Below are 24,221 nucleotides of genomic sequence, written 5' to 3'. Positions count from 1 at the left end.
CCAGATCATTTATAAAAATGTTGAACAACACTGGGCCTAGGACAGAGCCTTGTGGTACCCCACATGATACATTCTTCCACTTGGATGTGCAGCCATTTATGACCCCTCTGAGTATGATCACTCAGCCAGTTGTGAATCCACCTAACAGTTGCCCTGTCAATCCCATATTTGGTCATTTTTCCAATAAGTATAGTATGAGATACTTATTGGAAAAAGATATACTATATCCACCACATTTTCCTGATCAACCCAGTCAGTGATGTGTATTTCATAATAGAAATGGATGCAAATTGGGATGTAAAAACGGACAAAAGTAGTGAATAGATACAGATTTATATTAACTCCATATAAGAGTCCACGAAACATGCACCAAATACGGAGCTGAAATAGGCTCATCTGAAACTGGCCTTAGGGCTCATTCACATTGGCATAACTGTAATACACACCAAAATAGGACATGCTGTATTTTTTCTTCATGCGACCAAGTGTTGCGTAAAAAATACGCTGCTCTGGTGACCCCAATGCAAATCAATGGGAATTCAGCACAGAGTATTATGTGCGAAATACACTGTGCAAATACTCTCAGGTAAATTAGCCCTAAGACCTGTGGTGGCAAACCTATGGCACGTGTTCCAGAGGGGGCACTCAGAGCATGTGATTACCAGCCGGGGTGCCAGGGCTTCCTGGCTGGTAATCACTCAGTGGCACTGTTACGGGTGTACAAACTGACGGCAGTGTCTGCACCTGCAATTCTCCTCCCCTGACCTCTCCTCCTTGGTTCAACAGGAGAAGGGAGGAGAATCCAAGGTGCACACACTTCCGCCTGCAGCAGCGCTGAGCATAGAAGCACCGATGCTTTTAAGAGAAGTAGGAGATAAGTATATCGGTTCAGGGGGGCGCTATTACTACTGGAGCTACTGTAGAGGTCATTATTACTACTCAGGCCAATATAGGGAACACTCTTAGTAATAGTGTCCCCTACATCAGCCCCAGTAGTAATAGTATTACTACTGAGGCCAATACAGGGGAGACTACTACCACTGAGGCCACTGTGGGGGTTGCTATTGCTACTGGGGCCAATATAGGGAACACTATTATTACTGAGGCCAATACAGGGGACACTATTACTACTGAGGCCACTGTGGGGGAAACTATTACTACTGAGGCCATTCTGCATGTGGCAGCACACCTCAAGCTGACTTGGAGTATGTTTACACATGGCAGAAATGCTGTGTAATGTCGACAGCGGAAATTTCCACAACAAATTACGCAGTATTTCCGCATCCAAAAAACAGTCAAAATTCACACCATTCATCAATTTATACCCAGGACTGTAACAGTAACTAGAGGAAAGAAGGTTTCTACACTAACATAGAAGGGGTTATGTACTGTAACAGCAGTGAGACTATGGAACTCTACCTGAGGACTTGGTAATGGCGAATTCAATAAAAGAGTTGAAGAGGAGTCCGGACACCTTTCTTAAGTATAATAATATTACATGTTGCAGTTACTAATTACTTCAGAAGGGTTGTTGATCCAGGGATTATTCCGATTGCCAGATTGGAGTCAGGAAGCAATTCTTTCCCTAAAATGAGGAAAATTGACTTCTACCTCATTGAGGCTCTTTTTGTTTCCTCAGGATCAACATTGCAGGATAATAGGCTGAATCAGATGCACATGTCTTTTTCCAGCTTTAAATAATATGTTACTATTAGAGATGAGCGAACCTACTCGGCCACGCCCCTTTTTCGCCCGAGCGCCGCGATTTTCGAGTACTTCCGTACTGGGGCGAAAAGATTCGGGGGGCACCGTGGGTGAGTGGGGGGTTGCAGCGGGGAGTGGGGGGGGGGGGGAGAGGGAGAGAGAGAGGGCTCCCCCCTGTTCCCCGCTGCTACCCCCCGCTCCGCCACACCTCCCCCCACCCCCCGGCGCCCCCCGAATCTTTTCACCTGAGTACGGAAGTACTCGAAAATCGCGGTGCTCAATCGAGTAATTACTCGAAACGAGTCTATTCGCTCATCTCTAGTTACTATGTAAAATACCACCAAATGAAAGTGGTGTTGGTACTGGTGTACCTTGATGCCACCGGAAGTGGTGGGTGTACACCTCTGTTAGTCTGCTTGACAGCCAAGTGACATCCCCACTTCCTGATTGGCTGGGCGCCAGCCACATTTAGAGGGGAGATGAAGAGGCACAGGGGAGAAGGCACAGCAGCAGCCCAACAGCGGAGGCGTGTGCGGCACTGGGGAGCGTGACAGCAGGGGACGGAGAGTGGAGGATCAGCAGGGGAGATTGCACAATATTACAGGTGATCACCGGCATCGGGATCGCGATGCAGGCATCAGGATCGGCGGTGGCGCTGCCAGCAGAGGGGGGTTTAACACATGGGCGCCTAACTTCATAGCTTCGTGGCCTAGGAGCGTGGAACAAGCTTCGCAATGGATGAAGGGTTTAGGGATTGTTTCACAGTTAGGCGTAAATTATGAGCTTTACATGCTTCCATGTTCATGCGAATAATCTACGCCTAACTGTTAAACTACCCCTAACCTTAAAGGGGTTGTCCCGCGAAACAAAGTGGGTCTATACACTTCTGTATGGCCATATTAATGCACTTTGTAATGTACATTGTGCATTAATTATGAGCCATACAGAAGTTATAAGAAATTTTTCACTTACCTGTTCCGTTGCTAGCGTCCTCGTTTCCATGGAGCCGTCTAATTTTCAGCGTCTAATCGCCAAATTAGACGCGCTTGCGCAGTCCGGGTCTTCTTCTTTTCTCAATGGGGCTCCGTGTAGCTCCGCCCCATCACGTGCCGATTCCAGCCAATCAGGAGGCTGGAATCGGCAATGGACCGCACAGAAGCCCTGCGGTCCACCGAGGGAGAAGATCCCGGCGGCCATCTTCAGCAGGTAAGTAAGAAGTCACCGGAGCGCGGGGATTCAGGTAAGCGCTGTCCGGTGTTCTTGTTTAACCCCTGCATCGGGGTTGTCTCGCGCCGAACGGGGGGGCTGTTGAAAAAAAAAAACCCGGGACAACCCCTTTAACCTTCCATCCATTACAAAAGTCCCTCCACGCTCCTAGGACCTTGCAGCAGGCAGGAGCTTTTCAGCCAATCAGGAAGCGGGGGCATCACCTGGCTGTCAAGCAGCCTGCAGTGGTGTACACCCACCACTACCGGAGGCATCAAGGTACACCAGTACCAATGGTGTTAATGTAAATTCACATGGGATGAAAACGCTGCAGATTTCTGCTGCAGAACTGCACCAGGAAAATCTGCTGTGGAATATAGTAGCCGACGGTCTGCTGCTAGATCTGCACCAAATCCACTCCAAAACCTGAATGATCTGGGCAGATTCAGCTTGTGGATTTTGCACATTTGCTGTGAAAATTATCTGCACAAATCTGATGATCTCTGTGAACTTCACCTGCAAGTAACCATTCTACAATTTGCAATGTAGCAGGTTGCATACTACAGTATTTTGTATGTTCGAATGGGATGAGAAATGTTACAAAACTATTACAAAATACAACTGTTGTAAACTGTGTCATTACCAAACAAGACGTTCAGGGTGTGCCCTGCTATTCCTCTCAGTAGGAGAAACTAAATGACATTCTTGCAGATATGACTCTGTTTAATGGCTAACAAAATGAAAAATGTTAAACAGCAAACTTTCAAGACTAATTGGGTCTGTTCCTTTCCTTTTTATAATTGTCATTTATAACAAAAACCCACATTTTGTTCTACTGGATAAAACGGTACCAAACTTTTTGCTTTTAACCAATACGCTGTGACAGCAGTCCAGAGACACGAAAGGGTTAATAGCATGTAAGCAGGAAATATTTACTAATAACGTCACAACAGCATTTCATTGGTTATTAACCTGAAAGTTATTTGACAACTATAATTACATTCTTTTATGACTGAGGACTTGAAACTACGGTCTGTAGTCCATCTTCATTAACTATTAGGATGTCCTCGATGATCAGAGGAGTTGAAAAGTCTTTCTCAAAGTAAACTATGCTGTAAAAAGAAAACCTCGTCAGCTCAAGAACCACAAAGCTTTCTGGCAGTCTGTACTCAGGAGCAGCATTGATTTCTTTCAGTCCAGTAGATACACAAAGTCTATGGATTTCTTGAATAAAATGAATCCCATCAATTAACAAATATAATGATATTGCCTGTTCAGCCATTGCACTTCCGCTGTCAGGCTTTGCATTGACTACCTTGGCTAGAGTCACTAGAGTCAAAGGTTTTCACCCATGTGCTCAAAGTAGCCAACATGCTGAGTCCGGGGATGTAAGTCTAGGACAGGGCTCACACAAGCGTATGATTACCGCATATTAGGCAAGTGTGATACGCTGTAATTCGCAGGCAATCAAATGCATTACCTTATGCAATTCTGCTCACCTTTTTTGTGTAGGAATTGTGTAATACACAAGTGCAAAAATGAATGCAGGATGATCTATTTTGCGGCTTATTACACATGCGAGAACCCATTGTTCTCTATGGGCGCGTAATCAACACGCCTTCCATATACTGTTACATTGCGTATGAGCGGCGTGGGAAATATAAAAAAGCACGCTGTCATGTGCAGTACAATATCGCTGTCATAGCCAGCACCGCCTGCACAGTGGTAAACTGCTGTGCGGCTCACGCAGCGTTTTATGCCTATGGCCATGTGAGCCCGGTCTTATGCTTAACTTTCTTGCCTTTCCCTTGATGTCAGCTTTTATGCCCACTACTGAACGCTTCCGGTGGACCACATACGTGTATAGAATGAGAGGACTACATAGCACACGTAGTCCACGGAATGCATTGCAGAGGCAAGATTGAGACTTGACAGTGGGGGAACAGTGAGGAAGGGAAGTATAAAACTTGCATCCCTGGACTCAGAGTCTCAGCAATTTAGAGTCCATAAACTTAGTTTAGAGAACTCAAAGCAGCTGCTAGCCTCTTTAACCCCTACACAGGTATCTGGTCTTTGCTGCTGTAAAACTCCAGGTTACGTCTGCAGAGTAGTCATTGCCTGGTGGAGCAAAAAAAGAAAACAAACCAAGCATGGGTCAGTAGTAGATAGTCAGCAGAGATACAGGTTAGGTCAAATCAAAAACCACATTCAGAAAACGGAACAGAGCTAGGTCAAACCAGGAGTACGGGTTACAGAACAGTAGGCAGAGTAGTCAATCAGTCTAGGGGCAAAATGCTGTTCAGGCAAGAAAGGGTTAATCCGGTAGAATGGTCAATTAAGGTGAATTAGAATAACAGATGTCCGTCCAATATCACGAAGATAACACACCAAGTTGCAAATGCAATAACAGGCACTGCTGTTTATTAAGGAGGTATTTAAATGGACATACCTGGCTGTAAAGGACCCTGGGGAACACCTTCTGCCCGAGTGTGTTGTGCCAACAGTTTAGTGTAGCAGACGTTCTGTTATGGTCGGGGGATGTTTAACATGACATGGTCTCGGTCCGTTGGTTGTAGTGACAAGAACCATGAACATGGAGGTGTGCCTTGCCATTATAAACAATAATGTGCTGCCAATAGTGTGGCAATACTCTGGGAATAGTCAGCAAAACCTCCAACAAGACAACGCGCCTCGTCACAAACTCAAGGCTGGTTTACATTGGTTGGAGGACATGGATGTTTCATAATTGGACTGGATGGACCTGAACGCTATTTGAGCTGAAATGTCGGGTCAGGAACTTATCAGGACTTTTGCAGGATGAATGGAGGAAATATCAGCTGAAGTGTATCAGGAGTTAGTATAAAGTATGCCAGGGAGAATATCCAATGTTATTAGGGCCAAAGGAGGCCTCACTAATTATAATCATATGTAAATAAATTCGACTTTTGATTTTTGCTCAGGTATTCAATTACTTTTAGTATGATTCTGTATATTTGATTGCCTTAAAGTAGTTGTCTCGCGAAATCAAGTGGGTCTATACACTTCTGTATGGCCATATTAATGCACTTTGTAACATACATCGTGCATTAAATATGAGCCATACAGAAGTTATTCACTTACCTGCTCCGTTGCTAGCGTCCCCGTCGCCATGGTTCCGTCTAATTTCGGTGTCTTCTTGCCTTTTTAGACGCGCTTGCGCAGATCCGTCTTCTCCCTCTTCTCCCTTCGGCTCCGCTCGGCAGCATCGGCATTTTGGCTCCGCCCCCTTGTACGCATCATAGCGTAGCTCCGCTAAGGTCACGTGCCGATGCCAGCCAATCAGGAGGCTGGAACCGGAACACATCATGGGGCGGAGCTACGCGATGATGCGTACAAGGGGGCGGAGCCAAAATGCTGATGCTGCCGAGCGGAGCCGAAGGGAGAAGAAGGGAGAAGACGGATCTGCGCAAGCGCGTCTAAAAAGGCAAGAAGACACCGAAATTAGACGGAACCATGGCGACGGGGACGCTAGCAACGGAGCAGGTAAGTGAATAACTTCTGTATGGCTCATATTTAATGCACGATGTATGTTACAAAGTGCATTAATATGGCCATACAGAAGTGTATAGACCCACTTGATTTCGCGAGACAACCCCTTTAATTCTTTCAGATGGATTATGCAAATATTTTGTTTGCACTACTGCTTAAAAATGACTACAATGTAAAGCATGTGTAACTGGATTTGTATCTGTTTACCGTAACAATGCAATCTTAAAGGGGTTGTCCCGCGAAACAAAGTGGGTCTATACACTTCTGTATGGCCATATTAATGCACTTTGTAATGTACATTGTGCATTAATTATGAGCCATACAGAAGTTATCAGAAATTTTTCACTTACCTGTTCCGTTGCTAGCGTCCTCGTTTCCATGGAGCCGTCTAATTTTCAGCGTCTAATCGCCAAATTAGACGCGCTTGCGCAGTCCGGGTCTTCTTCTTTTCTCAATGGGGCTCCGTGTAGCTCCGCCCCGTCACGTGCCGATTCCAGCCAATCAGGAGGCTGGAATCGGCAATGGACCGCACAGAAGCCCTGCGGTCCACCGAGGGAGAAGATCCCGGCGGCCATCTTCAGCAGGTAAGTAAGAAATCACCGGAGCGCGGGGATTCAGGTAAGCGCTGTCCGGTGTTCTTGTTTAACCCCTGCATCGGGGTTGTCTCGCGCCGAACGGGGGGGGGGCTGTTGAAAAAAAAAAAAAAACGTTTCGGCGCGGGACAACCCCTTTAATCGTGTGATGACTTTTTCTCTACCTAACTTCATGCATGGAATTTGCTCAAATGTACTCATTGTCAAAAAATCCCTCCCCTTGCAGTTGTCAGAATCGAATGAAACTTTCTCTGTGTGATTGTAACATTGATATGTGATTACATATCAGAGCAAAAGGATCATTTATTGTGGAAAACTGAATATTTGAAGGGAGACTCTAGTACCCTGTTGTACCACCTCTAGCTTGGATACAAGATGTGATACGGGTGGCATGGAGGCTCTAGTACCCTGTTGTACCGCCTCTAGCTTGGATACAAGATGTGATACCGGCGGGCATGGAGGCTCTAGTACCCTGTTGTACCACCTCTAGCTTGGATGTATACATACTGGTTCTATATGGTATCCTACAACATATTGCTTCACATTAGCTGTAACTGAGCCTCTATATCATGCAAACTCACTCATAGGCTGTCGAAGTTGACGTCCCTGATGGTCCCATACATGTTCTATTCGTCATAAATCTGGTGACTAGGCAGGCCACGGAAATGTGGCAATGTTATGGAGGCATTTCTGTGACACCCTTGCTGTGTGCGGCTGAGCATTATCCTGCTGGTATAATGAAAAACGTTTGGTACTGCGTTAGCCAGTAGAGCAAAATGTGATTGTTCCCAGCAAGAGGGATATACATTCTAAAAGGTATATCTACACGATTACTTGGTTTCTCTTGCTGGGAACAATCACATTTTTATCCTGCTGGTTAATGCCTCTTGGAAGCCTCCATGAGAAAAAAACACATGTGGCAGCAGGATGTCCTGAACGTATGTCTGAGCTGCCATTGTCCCTTGTAGCACTACTAGGGGTGACCAACTGTTATATGCGATGACACCCCAGACCATCACACCAGCACGGGGCACTGTGCTGCTCCACAGCAAAGGCAGAATTGAGGCACTCACCCCTAGGTCTCTAGACACGAACATGGATGTTAACAGTGCCCAAACTAAACCTGGATTTATTGCTGAAGACAACCCAGTTCTACGCCATAGCAGTTTATTTTCAGCATTCCCGACATCACTGCAAACAGAGGCAATGGTGGGTGGCTATTAAAGGCAATACATGTAATGGGAGCCATGAGACCAAATGTCCTTCAACCAACCACCTGGAAATGGTTCTGACAAGCATCGGGGCCTATAATGATGGTTCCACCTGTCTCTGGCTGGCAGACAATGAAACCGTTGGAGCTGCTGGTGCTTTTTGGACAATTAGATGATCCTCTCTCCTGGTGATCTCCAATAACGCCCCCTTCTCATACTCTGTTAACTGGGCAGAATCTCTTTGGTTGCGTCGTAGAGGCGTCTAGTGGTCAACCAGCTGTACACAAGCGGAAAAAGAGGTCACTACACACAAGGAGCCTTCGAGAGCCTTTTTATAGGCCATGGGGGGAACTACTTTTAGGATCTTAGGGGGCAAGACTGTCCATCTAATCCCACCACAACTCTAATCATTTGCATATCTGCAAATCTGAGATGTAGCGGTATGCCAAAATTTATAGCAAAATGACAACCCATTGCAGGGGCTTGATCTTTTTTTTTACAAATCCTGTACTTACATGATGTCTCACTGCTATGAGAAGAACACAATGCACAGTGTTTGAAATCATTGCATATTTTTTTCATGTCTGCTTTCATGAATTTTTAATCCTGATTTTTTTTTTTTTCAATCCTTGGATTTCGGCTCTTGATCGATGTTTTTCTATGTGGCATTATACTACAATAGTGTTGCTATTAAAAAATAACACACAGATCTGTACTATTTTCTTCATAGTCATTTAAAAGGGTTGGGCCAGAATTCATTCTTATCACCTATCACTAGGATAGGTAATAAAATGCTGAATGGTGGGGACTTCAATGCTGTGACCTCCATTGATCCCAAGAACAGGGGTTCCTTTTTCCCCTCTTCAGCCTCATGATTTCAGATTTGAATAGTGGAATCCGCAGTGGGCGTCTGCCTCTGGATTCCACAGCAAATACTGCCTGTAGCATGCTATGGAAAAGTGATTCTTCATGCAGATGAGCGGAGACCAATTGCGGGTTTCTGCTCGCGGATGAAAAATCGTAGCGTGCTCCATTTTTGTGTAGATTCTGCGCAGATGACTTCGATTTGAAGTCAATGGAAGCTATCCGATCCGCAGCCCTTACGCAATTGGCATTGCGGAAAGGTCACGAAAAAGCATGAGTTACAAAAAAATCTGTACTGTGCATGTTCAAGGGTGAGACATGTGGACCATCTGCAGTACAGAGAAGCAGGAGAATGACAGGTACGCAGGGTCACCGGCCATGGTCAGAGCTGGATTCCAGACGTGCAGTGTGCATATACCCTTCCTCACTGCGGGATTACTGCACCCTCTTGCAGAAAGGCTATTGAATGGAACAGCGTCCGTGCACATGCAGCGCTGTTCATTCCTTTTCAGTGGGACTGCCAGAGATAACTGATCGCTCGTATTCGGCCATTTCCATTGAAATGAATGAAGCGGACTCAAGGCACCATTCAGTCTAACATCACTGTTGGTAGATGCAGCGAGCTCACAGTGACAAATGGAGGGGGTCATGGGACTGTTGGGGTTCTCGGCAATGATATGCCTTCTACACACCTATATGTGGGCCATCTTTAGCAGCCAGAATGAGCTGAGGGGGCACAGTGCTCAGGTGAACTCTGCAGACCACTCGTTCTAGCAATCAGCAGGGGTCTCAGCAGCGGGACCCCCACTGATCAATGCCATTGAAATGTCTCTATGACATGTCAAAAGTTAGTTGAAAGTGCAACTACCCTAAGAATTCAGTATGTTCTAATGTACCGTACACTTGTATGTCCATCGCATGACCTGGACAGGTTTTCAGCCTTTTGAAGTAAACAATGATAGGATGTTTGTAGTAACACTCTAATAAAGTAGAAAAGTGCCAAATAAACTGGAAAACATTTTTAAATTCACATAGATGTCCCTGGAAAGAGATCGCTGGCTTTTATTGTTATTTTTTATAACCCCTATGGTAAGGCTGTTTTACCCCACTGCACCTCATTTGATCAATGCCTAAGGTATGCTTAATGTCAAAATTTATAATGGCCGATGTGGACAGAAAAAAGTTGCGTTTCCTAACAAGGCTCGCAATAGAGTGCTATTGATGTTATACTGTCCTATGGCAAGTATAGGATTGGTTTCCCTCCAAATCTGAATGACTTAAGTAACATAATCAGTTGTAGTAACATGAATATCTTCTGCAGGGGGCTTCCTTCCCTACTTGTCAGATGTGGCGTAGTGATTGTAATGGTGGTGGTTTTCCTTCCCTTCGTTGCGAGATCTACTGCAGCTTTGTGGTGTGGCACAGGATGTTTCATCATTCTCAAAATGCAAAACATGATGGTAAGAAAAAGACACGCTATATGGAACCAGGAGGTCCGAAAAATGTAACGTAGGGTAAATTGACAGATAAGCAGCTAGGTTTTCCTTCAGCCGGGGCAAATATTTACTTTATTGCCCTAATCCTCTATCTAAGTAGGCAGGAAAAGAAAGGTCCATGGAAAAATACAATCCACTATTTATTAGGAATGTATTAAAAGCATGGAAAGTGGTTGTCAGAGTCCGGGTTCATAGAAAACCAATGCATTTCAGACTTCAGTCCTTGGTGGATGAAAATTATAAATTGTAAGATAAAGAAATCCTCCTTCTAATTGTGTAAGTATGGGGATAAATGGCTCTAAGAGCTAGGGTCCTCATTAATCTGGGTATTTTAGTGGGGATCTATAACTGTCCTGTAAATTTCAGACTGCAGGGGTTATTATTATTACCCAATTTATTGTCCTCTTGGGAGGAGACATAAATCTTCTCGGAGACCAATCCTTTTCATTCTGGCATTATCTTCTATGAACACTTCATCAATGATCTGTTGCTCATTTGGGATCGTAGTCTAGCTATTTGCTAGAATATGCCAATAACCACCCCAACAATCTCCAATTCACATCACAGTTCCATCCAACAATCTACTGTATATAGAGTACCAATTATTTCCCAGATGGGGAGCGATAAAGAAGATTGGGCTTTTCAGCAGTATCAGTGTAGATTTCTATTCAAACGCATGGGAATTCAGAGATGTATCCAACAGCTTAAGAAATGTGCTGGTGTAAAGATGTGCCTTCTTTATTAACCCTTTCCAATCCACTGTCTGACGTCTAAAGACATTATGATTTAAGACTGTACAGCTCCGATGTTGGAAGATGTCCGTCGGGGTTCTCTTACTGTATATTGCCAGCCTCCCTGCTGTCGGAGCCTATCCAATATCTCACCTTATGCAGTACCGGCTTTAGACAGCAGATAGAGCCATTGTATAACAGCAGAAAAAGAGTAAGCCCCCTAGGAAAACCAGATTACAAATTGGATTGGAAAGGATGAAGACATGCACATCTCTTAACACATTAGGCAAATCTCTGGTTTCCCACACACCTGAATGGAAATCTACGCAAGCGATGATCTGGCGTAGATTTCTACTACATTTTAAGTTTATTGCATAAATACGTTATAATAAATCAAATGTGGCAAGAAAATGTAAGAGTCACACATTTTAGGGGCAAATCATGGTGTGTGCTAAAATTTGCAACTTTAAAGTTTTTGGCATGAAACATTCAATAAATCTGCCCCTAAGTTTTTTCCCTACTGTATTACCGCAGACCACTTACCTTGCACATGTAGAGATGTGTGCGTAAAAGTGTGGATTGATCTATTTACATTCTCAATTTTTTAAAAAGTTACAAATGTATTTTTATTTTAGCAGCAAGTTCAAAGGCGGAGACAGATGGCTGGTTTTATAGGACTTTATTTTCTCCTTTCAATCATTCCACTCGCCTCTAAAAATATGATTGCATTAGGAAAAAAAAATTACAATTTTATTATTACAAAATGTTTTTATGACAAAAATTTCTAAAATCACAGTACAAGTTAAATGTAGAAATCAGGACATCCACTTCACAGACATTTTGCATTGTTGTGCTCATATACATTTCAAGTAAGAAAGTGCCAAAGAACATTCATAATAAATACAGCTGATATCGAGTAATGGAAGGCTTACAGTTGGGGAAGATTTCCTTCTAAGCCCGGACAGAGACCACACCATGCAGACTGGGCTGTTGTACGTATACCGTTAGCTTCCAACATTTCAGTAGGAGCCAAACAAGAGGAAGCGGTTATTGCCAGTAATGAAATGTGCACCAGGAAGCAATGAAATCTGCAAACGGTTTAATGGGGAAATATTGAACAATGACCAGAACGGCATGTGCATTATTCATCATCAGGATGTGACTGCGCTCAGTAAGAGAAACTAAATAAGCTTCTAGATAGGATACCTTTTTATGGCTAACGAAGAGAAAGGAGGTTAACTTTCAAGACTACTTAAGCATATGCATACCTAAAGTCTTGAAAGCTTGTGCTGTTAACATCATTTCTTTTTGTTATCCATATGGTATGACATCTACAAGATTGTTTGGTCTCTTTTGCTGAGAACATTTTGTTCTACTGGCTAACACAATACTATTTTTTTTCCGTTATCAGGATAATCACAGCAGATTACCATGGTTAGTGGGGCCAAGCTCCAGATAAAATATTCTCTTGGCTACTCTTGGATCTGGATCTGATTATTTTCTGATTTAAAAAGCATACGTCTCGCTGAGATTTGCTGCACATTTTAATATTCTCTCAGTTGATTCCCACTATTTCCATAGCAACAGAGGACATACTGCATTGTGCAAAACGGAGCTGTTAGTCTGTTGCTATGGATCCAGGAGGACAGAATTTGGAAAAGCTCAGTGAAACCGAATCTACTGTTTTGCAACATTTCCATTTTCCGTTCATAGGCTTGTAGGGCCATGAACAACATTTATGCTCTATCCACAGGATAGGTGGTAAATGTATAATGACTGAGGGTCCGACTGCATGGACCTCCATCAATCATGAGAATGGGGATCCTAAATTTTTCTGTCTGAAAGGAACGGTGGTCATACATGTGCACTACCACTCCATTCATTGACTATGGGACTGATGCAGATAGCGGAGTGCAGTGTTGTTTGTGGGCCAATCTCTTTACAAGCTAAAGTTATAGCCAAGATTAGTTCTATTTCTTATGTTTAAAGACATATCAGGATTTTACATTCAGTCCAGGCGGCCATTTTTAGAAAAACACAACAGGATCCACAGCTCTATTGGTTGTCACTTTTAAATCCACTTACAAACAACTGATCTCATACTTGTGTTGTGGTTTCGGTTTATAACCAAGGCCATAACGCTATGCCAGATACCTCATGCAATGGATACCACTGTGCCCATTAAACCTTCATGCAGTGGGCAGAGAGAGGCGAAATGGCTCGCCTCCGTGACTCGGAGCTCAGTCAAAGTATAGTTATTCTGCACGGGGGCAACGGGCATTCCTGTACCAGATTCAAGCTGCCTGTAGTTCAGGCAGCATGAACCTGATGGCAGAAGCCCCCCCTTAAAGGGGTTTTCCAGGACTTTAAAGTCTTTCATGTTTACGTTTAAGAGGTCTGGCAGGTTCCATCATGGTTTCCAATGTTTTGACAGGATTTGAATGAAGCCTCTGATGGAAGTGTGAGCGGAACGTTAAGGCCGGGCTCACGTGAATGGGTCGGATTCTGCGTGCAGAAATCCGCAGTGGAAGACCTGCGAATGATAGTGAAAACTAATCGCGTATGGTCATAGTTGTACATTTAAGGACAGGGCATCATCCATGCTGAAAACCGCATGCAAGCAGGGAATGGCATCTGAAAGTTACCCAACCCCCTTCTATCTCTCAGGCGACCTTCTCTTGTGCGGTCGTGGCGAAAGCTGTCCTGAGGGCCTTCAGAATGGGATACTGCTCTCTGGGCTTGACTCTGCCCACAAATTCCAGCTTTCTATATACTATTTGTTAGCTGGTCTCCATGCGTATGACTCAGTGTCCATTCACAATGTAATTATGTATGCGATGCAGCTCAAATGCATACACAGAGATCAATTGAGCTCATACGCGTGGAATCTGCGATAAAATAGAGTATGTAGCGATTTTTCTTGACCTCGCGGAATCCACAATTTCTATCCGCAAGTGTGAACCAACAGGAAAAAGTCAATGAATTTCAATGCCCACATATTACCGTGTATCATACGCACGGATGTTCGTGTGAAACCGGCCTAAAAGTACCTGATAAGGGACTAATGTAGTGATACTGCTGACAATCTACCAAAAACATCTGGTATGAAGAAATAGGAAAATGTTGATGTAAAATAAAATGGGCAGCAAGTTAGAATAGATCATTAGCGTACCTGTAGCAGACCCCATATCCATCCCTGCCCTCAAACCAAGTAGTACAAAAAGGCCATGTAATGGGTGAGGTAGGATGCGGATCCCTCTTTTTCTAGGTGGGAACAAGGAATGTTTAGGATCTTCAGTGGAACTTTCTTTATTGTTTCCGAACCTCCCATAACTTAGTTGCAAGAATGATGGAAAGGTCTGTCAGTTTGAAATAATGCCTCACAGGGGCTGGTAGTGTAGTTTAGATAGGACCGTATTGTACTTTAGCCAGGTTAGAAAATTTATCATCACAATTTCTAATTGACCTCCCTGGCTCTTTTGTCAGTCTGGGATAATAAACGCCAAGTATCAGGTGTTCAGACTGTTTAATCACTAGCACCTGTGTTTGTTGAATAGTGTTCAATTAATAGACCTATCTAACATAAGGATTGCTATGTCAGCTGTCTGTTCATTATAAAGCAGCATGGTCAATTGCACTATTTGCAAACTAATCGGGTTGCCTTTACAGTCGACTGTCTAGTGTAAGGCAACAAGATTGATTGCATTATAATCGCAAATCAATCTGTTTGTGTAAATCAGCCTCCACAGTCGTCTGTTTAGTGTAAAGCAGTGTTATTAATTACACTACACTAAAAACCATTCTATTTGCTTGTACATAATGTGCAATTAATCTACCAGCCTTCTTACATTGGCGCATTAAAAAACCAGTTCTTACGCGCAATTTTTGTGCAACTGCTGTTTGCTATTCGAACCCATTGCAACAAAAATTGTGTGCAGTTGATTGGCATCGCACAATTTTTGGGCATCATTCAGTCTTATTTTCGTCCTGATGAAGCAGCGCGGCAAATAATCTGTCTTGCGCTGCGGAAACGCGTTGACGATTAGACGATTACGGACGATCTTGTTCGCCCTGGTCCACATTGGATTTCAGCTAACTATTTGTATGTTCATCAAATTCGCAATTTTGCGAATTGACATATATTATAAGTAGCTTGGACTTCTCCTGACTTAATTGTCATTACAAGTCCAGCCTTCTAGCCTGTTTCCGATGATACAGACTTTGACCTAATTTAAGAACTGGGTCTTGTCAGATCGATGACCCTATGGGGAAGTGAATAAGTCTAGTAACAAATAAGGTTACGGACTCAGTACAGTGCTCCCATAAGCGAGTGTACTAGTATAATATTTGTCTAGTGTGGATGATCTAATTGTCATTATCCACCACTTAGGGTTTTATGAGTGACGCTCTCTAGTTGTTTTGGAACAGTGTCTTTCCATCAATAGGCATGTTCTTATTAATGCATAACAACATGGAGTTATCTCAGTAGGCGCTACCACTTTCTGGTCCCTTGTATACCTGATAACGGCCCGCTACGGTCACCACCTTATCTGGTAGCCCCTCTTATCATTATCAATTTAAATAATATATTAAAATTCTGTATCTGAGTCATTCTAATTACTTAAGCAAATTGCGCTAATCCCATAGGCAATTAATTTTGTGGTTGTTTTGTATGGTTGTCTGTCATTTTGTGTCCGTTTAGGTCGGAACCATCCTGCCTTAGCAGTATTGGTTTTTTATCATTAATATTAATAAAGGTTATATTTTAGTTTCAGGCACTTTCAGTGACAAACAAGAATGATGGAAAGATTCACGCTAAGGCAGTTTATACTATTGTCTAATTTTTTACCGCCTGGATAATGGCCACAAGTGCTGGCCCGACTGTGGGTCTAGCGATCCACAATAACGGCATCATAGAGTTCTACATATCTGGCTGTAGAAGGGCCATCTGAGAGAGGTCGTGAAGGGTTTCTTCAGATTGGAGAAAGTATCGTACTGGCGATCTTTCAGTACACACAGCCCCGCTGAACAGTAACTTCAAAGCAATGGTAATCCGTTACACAAATCCCATGCAAATCACTAATTTGTCAGTTAAAACTGCGCAACTGACTTATCAATTGTTTCAGTCATGTTATCAGCCATGTCAGGTGACTATTATAACCTTTGAAGGAATAACAATAAGTCCACAAAAACCTCTCTCCCCCCCCCCCCCCCCGTCATCTCACTTATCTCCAGAACCACCAGGGACCTTACAGCAATGACAGAAGCAGCTCTTTACTGAGGCGGCCATGCTCATTAGCTGAACATCAGCCGAATCTGCCAATTTCAGTAGGATTAGCAGACCATCTAATGGGGATGTATGGGGTTCCCAATGGTAGATCTTAGGGAAAAAGAAGGGTCACGCATGTTGGACTTCAACAAGCCCTCTTGTCTGTTCTCAAGAGAGATAAGCTGCTGCCGTAGTTGTAGAGGGGTCCAGTGAATGGGAGCAGAGTGTGTAGGAGATCTCTTCTGGCTGCCACCATTCACTGCGAACAGGCAGTCATTCATAGAGAAGCGACTGCCTGTTTACACTGAGCAAGAACTTGCTCTCTAAAGGCCCATTAACATGCAAAGAATCTTTCAAACGATTGAAAGATTGACAGTTTTAGCGATCGTTTTGCATAAAGTGTTAATGGACACTAATATCCATTAACACTTTATCAGTTTCATTTGCGTGCAAAAGGGCCTCCAGGAGCTGTTTGCAGAGCACAGAATACAGTCTGAGCTCTGCACACAGCTCCATTGTTCTCACACGGGCTGTCGGCAGAATACAATGTAATCTCCGACTCCCACGCAGAACACAGCGTGCGGTCTCTTGCTCCGGTTATCTCTCTCTGGCTGAACGATGGATTTTAAGCTCACCTTCAAATCATTGTTCAGCCGAAGAGTGAACGATGGCAGCATTTACATGCAAAGATTTTCGCTCATATGCCATCATTTGAACGAATTTTGAGCGATAATCGTTGCATGTAAATGGACCATAGCTTTCCTTCCAGTGAGCCGAAGTGAAGCAACTAATGAGCAATTTCTTGGTCAGTACCCTGTTGGGTCCACATTTACAGGGGACAACCATTCCTTAAAATCACTCATTTGAGCGGGGTTTTTTTTGGCTGATACTTGGCTGTGTAAAAAGTCCCCTAATGGTTCTTTACATTGACAGTGCCACTACAAGTAGAGCTCTCGTCACACTAGTGTCATCGTGGCTGCTGAATCATCCCATTGGCTTTAATGACATCTCTTGGCCTTTCCAGTATTTTTGATGGTGCTGATTACAATGCTAATGTTACTGTCAAGAATATTGGAGAGGCGAATAGAAATTTCTAGTGTGAATAAAGCCTAAATAGAGGCAAGTGATAAAATATCACATGGAAATACGTGGAGACATCAGATTAGTAAGAAATGCCCTACTAAGACGTGACAAATAGCAAATGGAATTACATGAACTACAACATACATCATATAACGAAGATCTATCCTCAATAATTTATACATAATTTATACAGGGCTATATACATTACATTTATTATACAAGGCTTCCTCATCAGAGCATTGCCAGAGGATCCATCTAAGTTGTGCAAATTATAAGCAAAGGCATAAAGCTCTTCACACGTGTACTTCCAGGTTGTCTGGGCTTTCAGCAAGCTTTCTGGTATTCTCGTCAGCAATAATAGCGCAGAATATCAGAACCCATATAGAAAACCAAAATGAATGCCATTATAAGTTAATGAGGTGGTCAGCGTCCAATAAGATGCATTGAAAACTGGATCCATGACGCTATGTGACACATTACACAAAACAGACCTCATTCATCCTTACAGAGGACACAGTAGATCCAAACAGGGACATTGTCATGTAGGACCAACTTTGTAAAGGATCCAGTACACGGGGCGATTATCACCTGAATGATCACTTGAAACAGCGATTTTCGGAGATAGTTGTACCGTGCACACTGCCACCAACAGGCACGGAGCGAGAAATCCCTTAGTGGTCGCGTCATCATAGGTCATGGACTCGAAGCGACTAGCAAGTGACGTCTCGCTCAGCGTGAAGAGTAGTGGTTCAATTTTGTGAACGACTGCCTGTTCAATGTGAATGGAGGGGGCAGCTTGAAGAGACCTCAAGCCCGCTTCGCCTCCATTCACTGAACGACTGTTGCACCTGTCGGCTGTCAGGCGCTTATATGCCCAATAGCTGTCCAATGTAAAGGTACGTTACAGTAGCAAAAATAAATAATTTTTGTCCTTAAATGTGCGTGGATTCTTTGAGGTGATTGGGGCCGCACAAATTAGAAGAATGACGGCTGAACCTGTTCATTTAGAAGAGACTGGCCGACATCTAGTAAGTATGGGGTGTGATTAACAAGTCTTCATACTGCCCATCCATTTACATTGGTTGTTCAGACTAACAGAAGTTAAGCTTAATCACTGAATAATTAAAAAAATCTGAAAGAAAAAAAAATGCAACTTTGTGCTGCAATTCCTCACAGTTTTCAAGAACTCTGCATGCTGTCAGTGAATAGTTCTATTTGTAATCTGTGAGATAAACCCAGCAGAAGGAGGAAGCTGCTCTTACATAGGATAGTCATATACTCTAGAGAGCATTAGGATGTACATGCATGCGCGGCTGAGTCTATATATGTTCCTAATGGGTGGAGAAGAAGCTGCCGCTACCATACACCTCTGCTGGTGGCTTATCTTCCCTGAGAACCCAAGGACTGGGCATGCTTCAATCCTTCTTTTCCCCAACATCTGCCATTGGGGAAGATTTGGGTAGTCCCCGTACACATCAGACGGTCAACCAGTCCAGCGAAAATCAGCAGGTTTGGCAGACATTAATCTAATCTTGTGTACAGGTTGGTACTGCAGGAAGAGGTCCAACTGAATTCAAGAGGAGCTGCAGCTGCAGTACCAAGCCGGGCCACTGTGCTATGGTCAGTGTATTCTGCTTCCTGTGCTGACCGCAGTGACAGGAATCAGCTAAATGGCGGGGATCCAAGCAGCAGGTCCCTGCCAATCATTTATTGGTTAGCAATAGAAAAAATAAAGCCTTGAAATACCCCTTTAGCCCCGGCTCACAAGAACGGATTTGAATTGCGGATTCCGTGATCGCCATCCACGTAGAAGATTCACAGTAAAATGCGGGCATTAAAAGGCATGTATGTTCCTTCACACTTCTGGGTACAAATTGTGCATTTTGCGAGTGGAAGAAAAATCGCAGCATGCTCTATTTTGAACGCAGTTTCCGCGCGGACTGCCTCAATGTCTATGGATGCGAGTGATCTGCAGACCATACACAATTGATATTGTGTACGAGTGGCTGAACCGCTCGCAATTAGGTAGGAGAATAGATAGAAAAGCTGAAATGCCAACTGGAGGGGAGGGAGAGGCCTATCTTGTGCGTGGACGATATGCTGTACATATCTGCGATCTTTCGCAATTATTTTCCAAGATGAATCGCAGGTCTTCCGCTGCGGAATGTGACCTGTCCGTGTGAGCCCAGTCTTAATGTCTTTTAACTTTAAAAGACACTGAAAAATTGAAAGGCTCATTTACACGCAAAGACAATCTTTCAAACGATTGAAAGTTTTAGTAATCATTTTACATACAGTGCTAATGGGCACTAATACCCATTAGAGCATTATCAGCTTCATTTGCGTGTCAAAGGGCCTCCGGGAGCTCCTTGCAGAACTAAGCAGGTGGTCTGAGCTCTGCAATCAGCTGTTTTGTCCTCGCACGGGCTGTCAGCTGAATACAATGTAATTAGCTGCTCCTGTGAAGAACACAGTGTGCGGTCTCTGTTATCTACTCTCCGGCTGAACGATAGATTTTAAACTCACCTGAAAATCATCGTCCAGCCGAAGAGTAAATGATGGGAGCATTTATGCGCAACGATTATCGCTCATATGCTATTGTTTTAACAAAATAATTGCGCAATAATTATTGCGGGTAAATGGGCCCTAAGTTGTTTTCAATGACAGCAAGAAGAGATACTGAAAACAATGAGTAGTAAAAACACAAAGTATATTAGCAAGTTACAAAACAGTTATATTTCAGTCAGGACATAAAAGTGAAACGTATTCCAGACAAGCACAGGGGATTTTTTGCTTACTAGAATATGTGAATATATAAAAAAAATAGTCAGTGTTTTCTACCAACTTCAAAAAAAACAAAAAAACATTCTAGCTTTTAGTAAATGGAGCAATTCAGCCTATGACCAGAGTACCTGAGAGATTTCACATAGGTCTAGACTGGAGGTATTACTGTAGCAGCTGGAGAGACAGTCGAGCACATACAGTATAGGAACGCCATCGGCCATCATAGTAGTCATTTAGTATGGCGCCACTGCTCACACCCTCTATAGGAAAGATGGTTCAAAGACAAAAGTAAGAACAGAGCTGTAACTAAGAGCGGGTAAGTAATGGCTGTGCGGCCGTTTGAAGCGACAGCGAGAATGCAGTTCCCTATGGAAGGGATAGGGCCTCTAAAAACACCACAGACGCAAATATGGCCGCACGTAGACGGAGAACATGCATAAAAACAATTCTCCTTAGAACGGGACTCATTTTGAAAACTTATGGACACAAAGGGGTTGTCATACTTGGAAAATCCATCTTGCATATACCAAAGTAGGGAATATTAAGTAACCAGTATTTTAAGTAATTGTATTACACAGACAGCCCACTCATTTGAATTCAGCCTGTGTAATGCTTCACTTCTCCTGTGGAGGCGCTGTCAAAATTCCCTATGGATTATAGCCGATTGCTGAGGATTCAAGCAGAGGATCATTTGTGGTCAACTTATTGTCAAGGAAGCCTTGTAATCAGACTGGACAATGCCATCAACAATGCTACGACATTGGCATTGCCCACATAGTTGGTACTGCGGTATAATGGTGCCATCTCTACAGTCCTGTCTGTGTGAAACACTTCTTGCTGTAAGATGCAGCATGATTCGCACTGGATACATGGGAGCTGTCCAGCACTTCTTGCAGGCAATTATCCCATACTGCTTACAATGAAACGTACGGGACAGGAAATGGCATGACCATTCACAAGTGTAAAGGCGTCCTTGCACCTTCTGTAGCCGTTGTCCAATGCTCTGCACGGCTGACTGTTCATGTCTTTTAAAAGGGCAGAGAGGAGCAATCAGCTGCCAGACACCTCTGGCAACAGCTTATCTCCAGGGAGAACCAAAGGATTGGGCACTGAAATTCTACATGCCCGATCCTTCTTCTCCCAGAGTATTGGAAACTCCCGTACATAGAGGGTATTGGAATGCAGATGGCTTTTATACAAACATATGTCCATCATAAAAGGGGTTGTACCAAGATTACAAGTTATCCCCTCTCCACATGCTGATGGGTGGGGGTCTCACTGCTAAGAACCTCACCCATCTCGAGAATGGGACTTCCGCGTCTCGCTATGCCTATCTCTATGGGAGTTGCTTCTTCCCTCGCAGTGATGTCAGAATGAATGGAGTGCTGGCCGAGCATGTGCGGTTAGCATTCCTTTCATTTCAGTGGGGCTGACGGAAATACCCGAGCGGTGCTGATCGGCTACCTCTGCACTACCATTTAAGTGAATGGAGCGCTAGTGTGATGGTGCAACCAGAACTTCATTCAGTCTCCTCCTCACTGTGAGGGCGCAGTAACCCCACAGTGACAACAGGAAACACGGGACCCCTGTTCAAGATTGGCAGGGGTGAGACCCTCACCAATAAGCATTATCATCTGGATAGGGGATTACTTGTAAACTTGCTACAACCCCTTTAATATAAAAAGTGTCTCTAGTGTCCTTGGCAAAGATGCACAGCAAATAAATAAAGCATAACATCATATTCTGAGAAACACTATAGAAAACTGTACTACTTCAAATATATTACCAGTGCCGTGACCTTAATCATCTTCATTGTGTCACCTCTTCTCCACCGAGTAGTCAGAATAATATCCAGGGCCAACAGTATTGTGCAGAAGAGAAACATTTCACAAGACACATCTGTGGCCTTCATCATAGCAGCTCCTATATAGGAGGTCCACATTGTGCGGCTGGTTGGTGTCCCATCGACTACCAACAATATGAATGCTTTGGACAGGATCCCATCGCCGATTCAGCATTGCTTTATCATAAAGTCATTATGTCTATAGCTCTCTGCGGGAGAGTCTGGGTCTGGGAGACCTATAAGGAAGTACTTGACAGCACCTTCAGATTTCCGTTACTCTGAGTCTGGAGTTTTATTCCTTTCTTAATTCCTTTCTTATACTTGAATCTGGAAAGAGGAAGACAGGAATATACTGTGTTATACCGCTGGACAGATACTGCAGTCACTACAGCTCGGAGCGAATACTCTTGTCTCCTTAATGTATCAATACCTTTTTAGTAATGATTGATAGATGGAGGATATGTGGAAAATGAGGGTAACTGAAGAAGTGGAGGTATGGAAGATGCAAGGTAATTATATATCATGGACATCCCATTATACAGTGACATACAGTATTGAAGTATTTAAAGAACATGTGGCATTTAAGACATGGTCTGGGCAGGACTTTTACTATTGATCCCCTATCCTCAGGATAGGTCCTCAGTACGTGATTGGCAAGGGCCTGCAGTTTGGGATTCCCGGCGATCATCTGAGTGCCAGACCAGCTATCAGTGCTGAAATCGCTGGAAGCAGACAGCACTGTCCGTATTGCAGTGGCCTGGTTTGGTAGTGCAGGCACAGCTCCCACTGAATTCAGTGTTGACAGCACTATCTGCTTCCAGCGCTGTCTGCACGGCCAACTGGCCTGGAACTCAGCTGATTGGCAATGATCCCAAGCGGCAGACTCCCGCCGATCAACTACAGATGACCTACCTTGAAAATAGGTGATCAATAGTAAAAATCTCAAAAATCCTGGATAACTGCTTTAAAAGGAATTCAGTCATCAGGCTCATGTTGCCAGAACCATGGACAGCATGAACCCGGGACAGTCATAGCAGTCAGTGACTGATAGCTCCGCCCATTGGACTTTTCAGCTCTACATTTGTAGAGCTATAAATGAATAAAGCACTAGTTATGCCAAATCTTTTCCCATAAAACTAAATATCAGTCTGCTCAGCTCTATAACATGAAGCAGTTTGGACAGCGTGTTCAAGCTGGCAGATTCCCTTTAAGTTTTATATTTGTTAGTTTCACCTTCTAATTTGGTTTTGGTGAAAGGATACGGGTAATATGATCCAGTGAACCCGATTCGTAATGTAAGCAATGGCACAATGATAGACAGCCAGAGCAATATGGCAAAGCGACTGCATTCTGCTGGAAGCGAAGCATCAGGGAGGTTGGGAGCACTTCAGATGGTCATATATTGGTTTGCTTAAAAGAAGGCTAGGGAAATAGTTGAATAGAGAGAAGAACAGGAGGACATGCCAGGTTATACAGCCCCAAGTGCGTAAGGAAAGGGCTGATATTAGGAGGAGTAGATTACATAATTTGTGGGAGAAACCGGATATTCCAAACAACAGATAGTAGGATCATAGCACAAGCCTTTGTTGGATGGAGTCTAGAAGAATGTCAATGAAGGTTTCCCACTTGCACCATCCAAAAGTATCCTAAGAAATACAGTGATGTGGGATTGGGTCAGGCTGCACAGGTTTTCACTTCACATACTGGTTTGTAGGCTCTTCTAAGAGAAGGCTGCCATTTATTCCCACCATAGACCAGGGCTTCTAGAAGCACACTATGTATTAACCTATTCATTCTATGTACTATGTAAAGTAGGGAATCCTGCAAGTTCCCCATACTTAGCCATCCCATTATGCAATACCACAAACAACCTGTGGACAGGTGTGGCACTCTTTTTGGCAGAAAGTCT

The 24,221-nt window shown here is 43.7% G+C and overlaps 1 protein-coding gene across 2 annotated transcripts in view; it reads right to left on the bottom strand.

Moving 5' to 3' along the window:
- Positions 1-11,995: 11,995 nt before the first annotated feature.
- Positions 11,996-24,221, bottom strand: part of LOC136611485 (organic cation/carnitine transporter 2-like) — a 55,718-nt gene continuing 43,492 nt past the window's right edge. Inside the window, exons 10-11 of one of the 2 annotated variants that reach the window (XR_010790280.1) lie at positions 22,256-22,639; positions 11,996-12,044 (exon numbers count right to left, since the gene is read on the bottom strand). Coding sequence is in view for 1 of the 2 variants with exons in the window: in XM_066591141.1 (XP_066447238.1) it covers positions 22,549-22,639 (91 nt within the window). In the remaining variant the exon portion in view is untranslated. Of the gene's footprint in view, positions 12,045-16,550; positions 22,640-24,221 lie in introns of those variants that run through there. The other variant, XM_066591141.1, reaches the window with a different exon arrangement.

The sequence above is a fragment of the Eleutherodactylus coqui genome, chromosome 2, assembly GCF_035609145.1.
Source record: "Eleutherodactylus coqui strain aEleCoq1 chromosome 2, aEleCoq1.hap1, whole genome shotgun sequence".
Taxonomy (NCBI): Eukaryota; Metazoa; Chordata; class Amphibia; order Anura; family Eleutherodactylidae; genus Eleutherodactylus; species Eleutherodactylus coqui.
The sequence above is the reverse complement of the archived record's forward strand: the minus strand, read 5'-3'. Positions and strand labels throughout refer to the sequence as shown.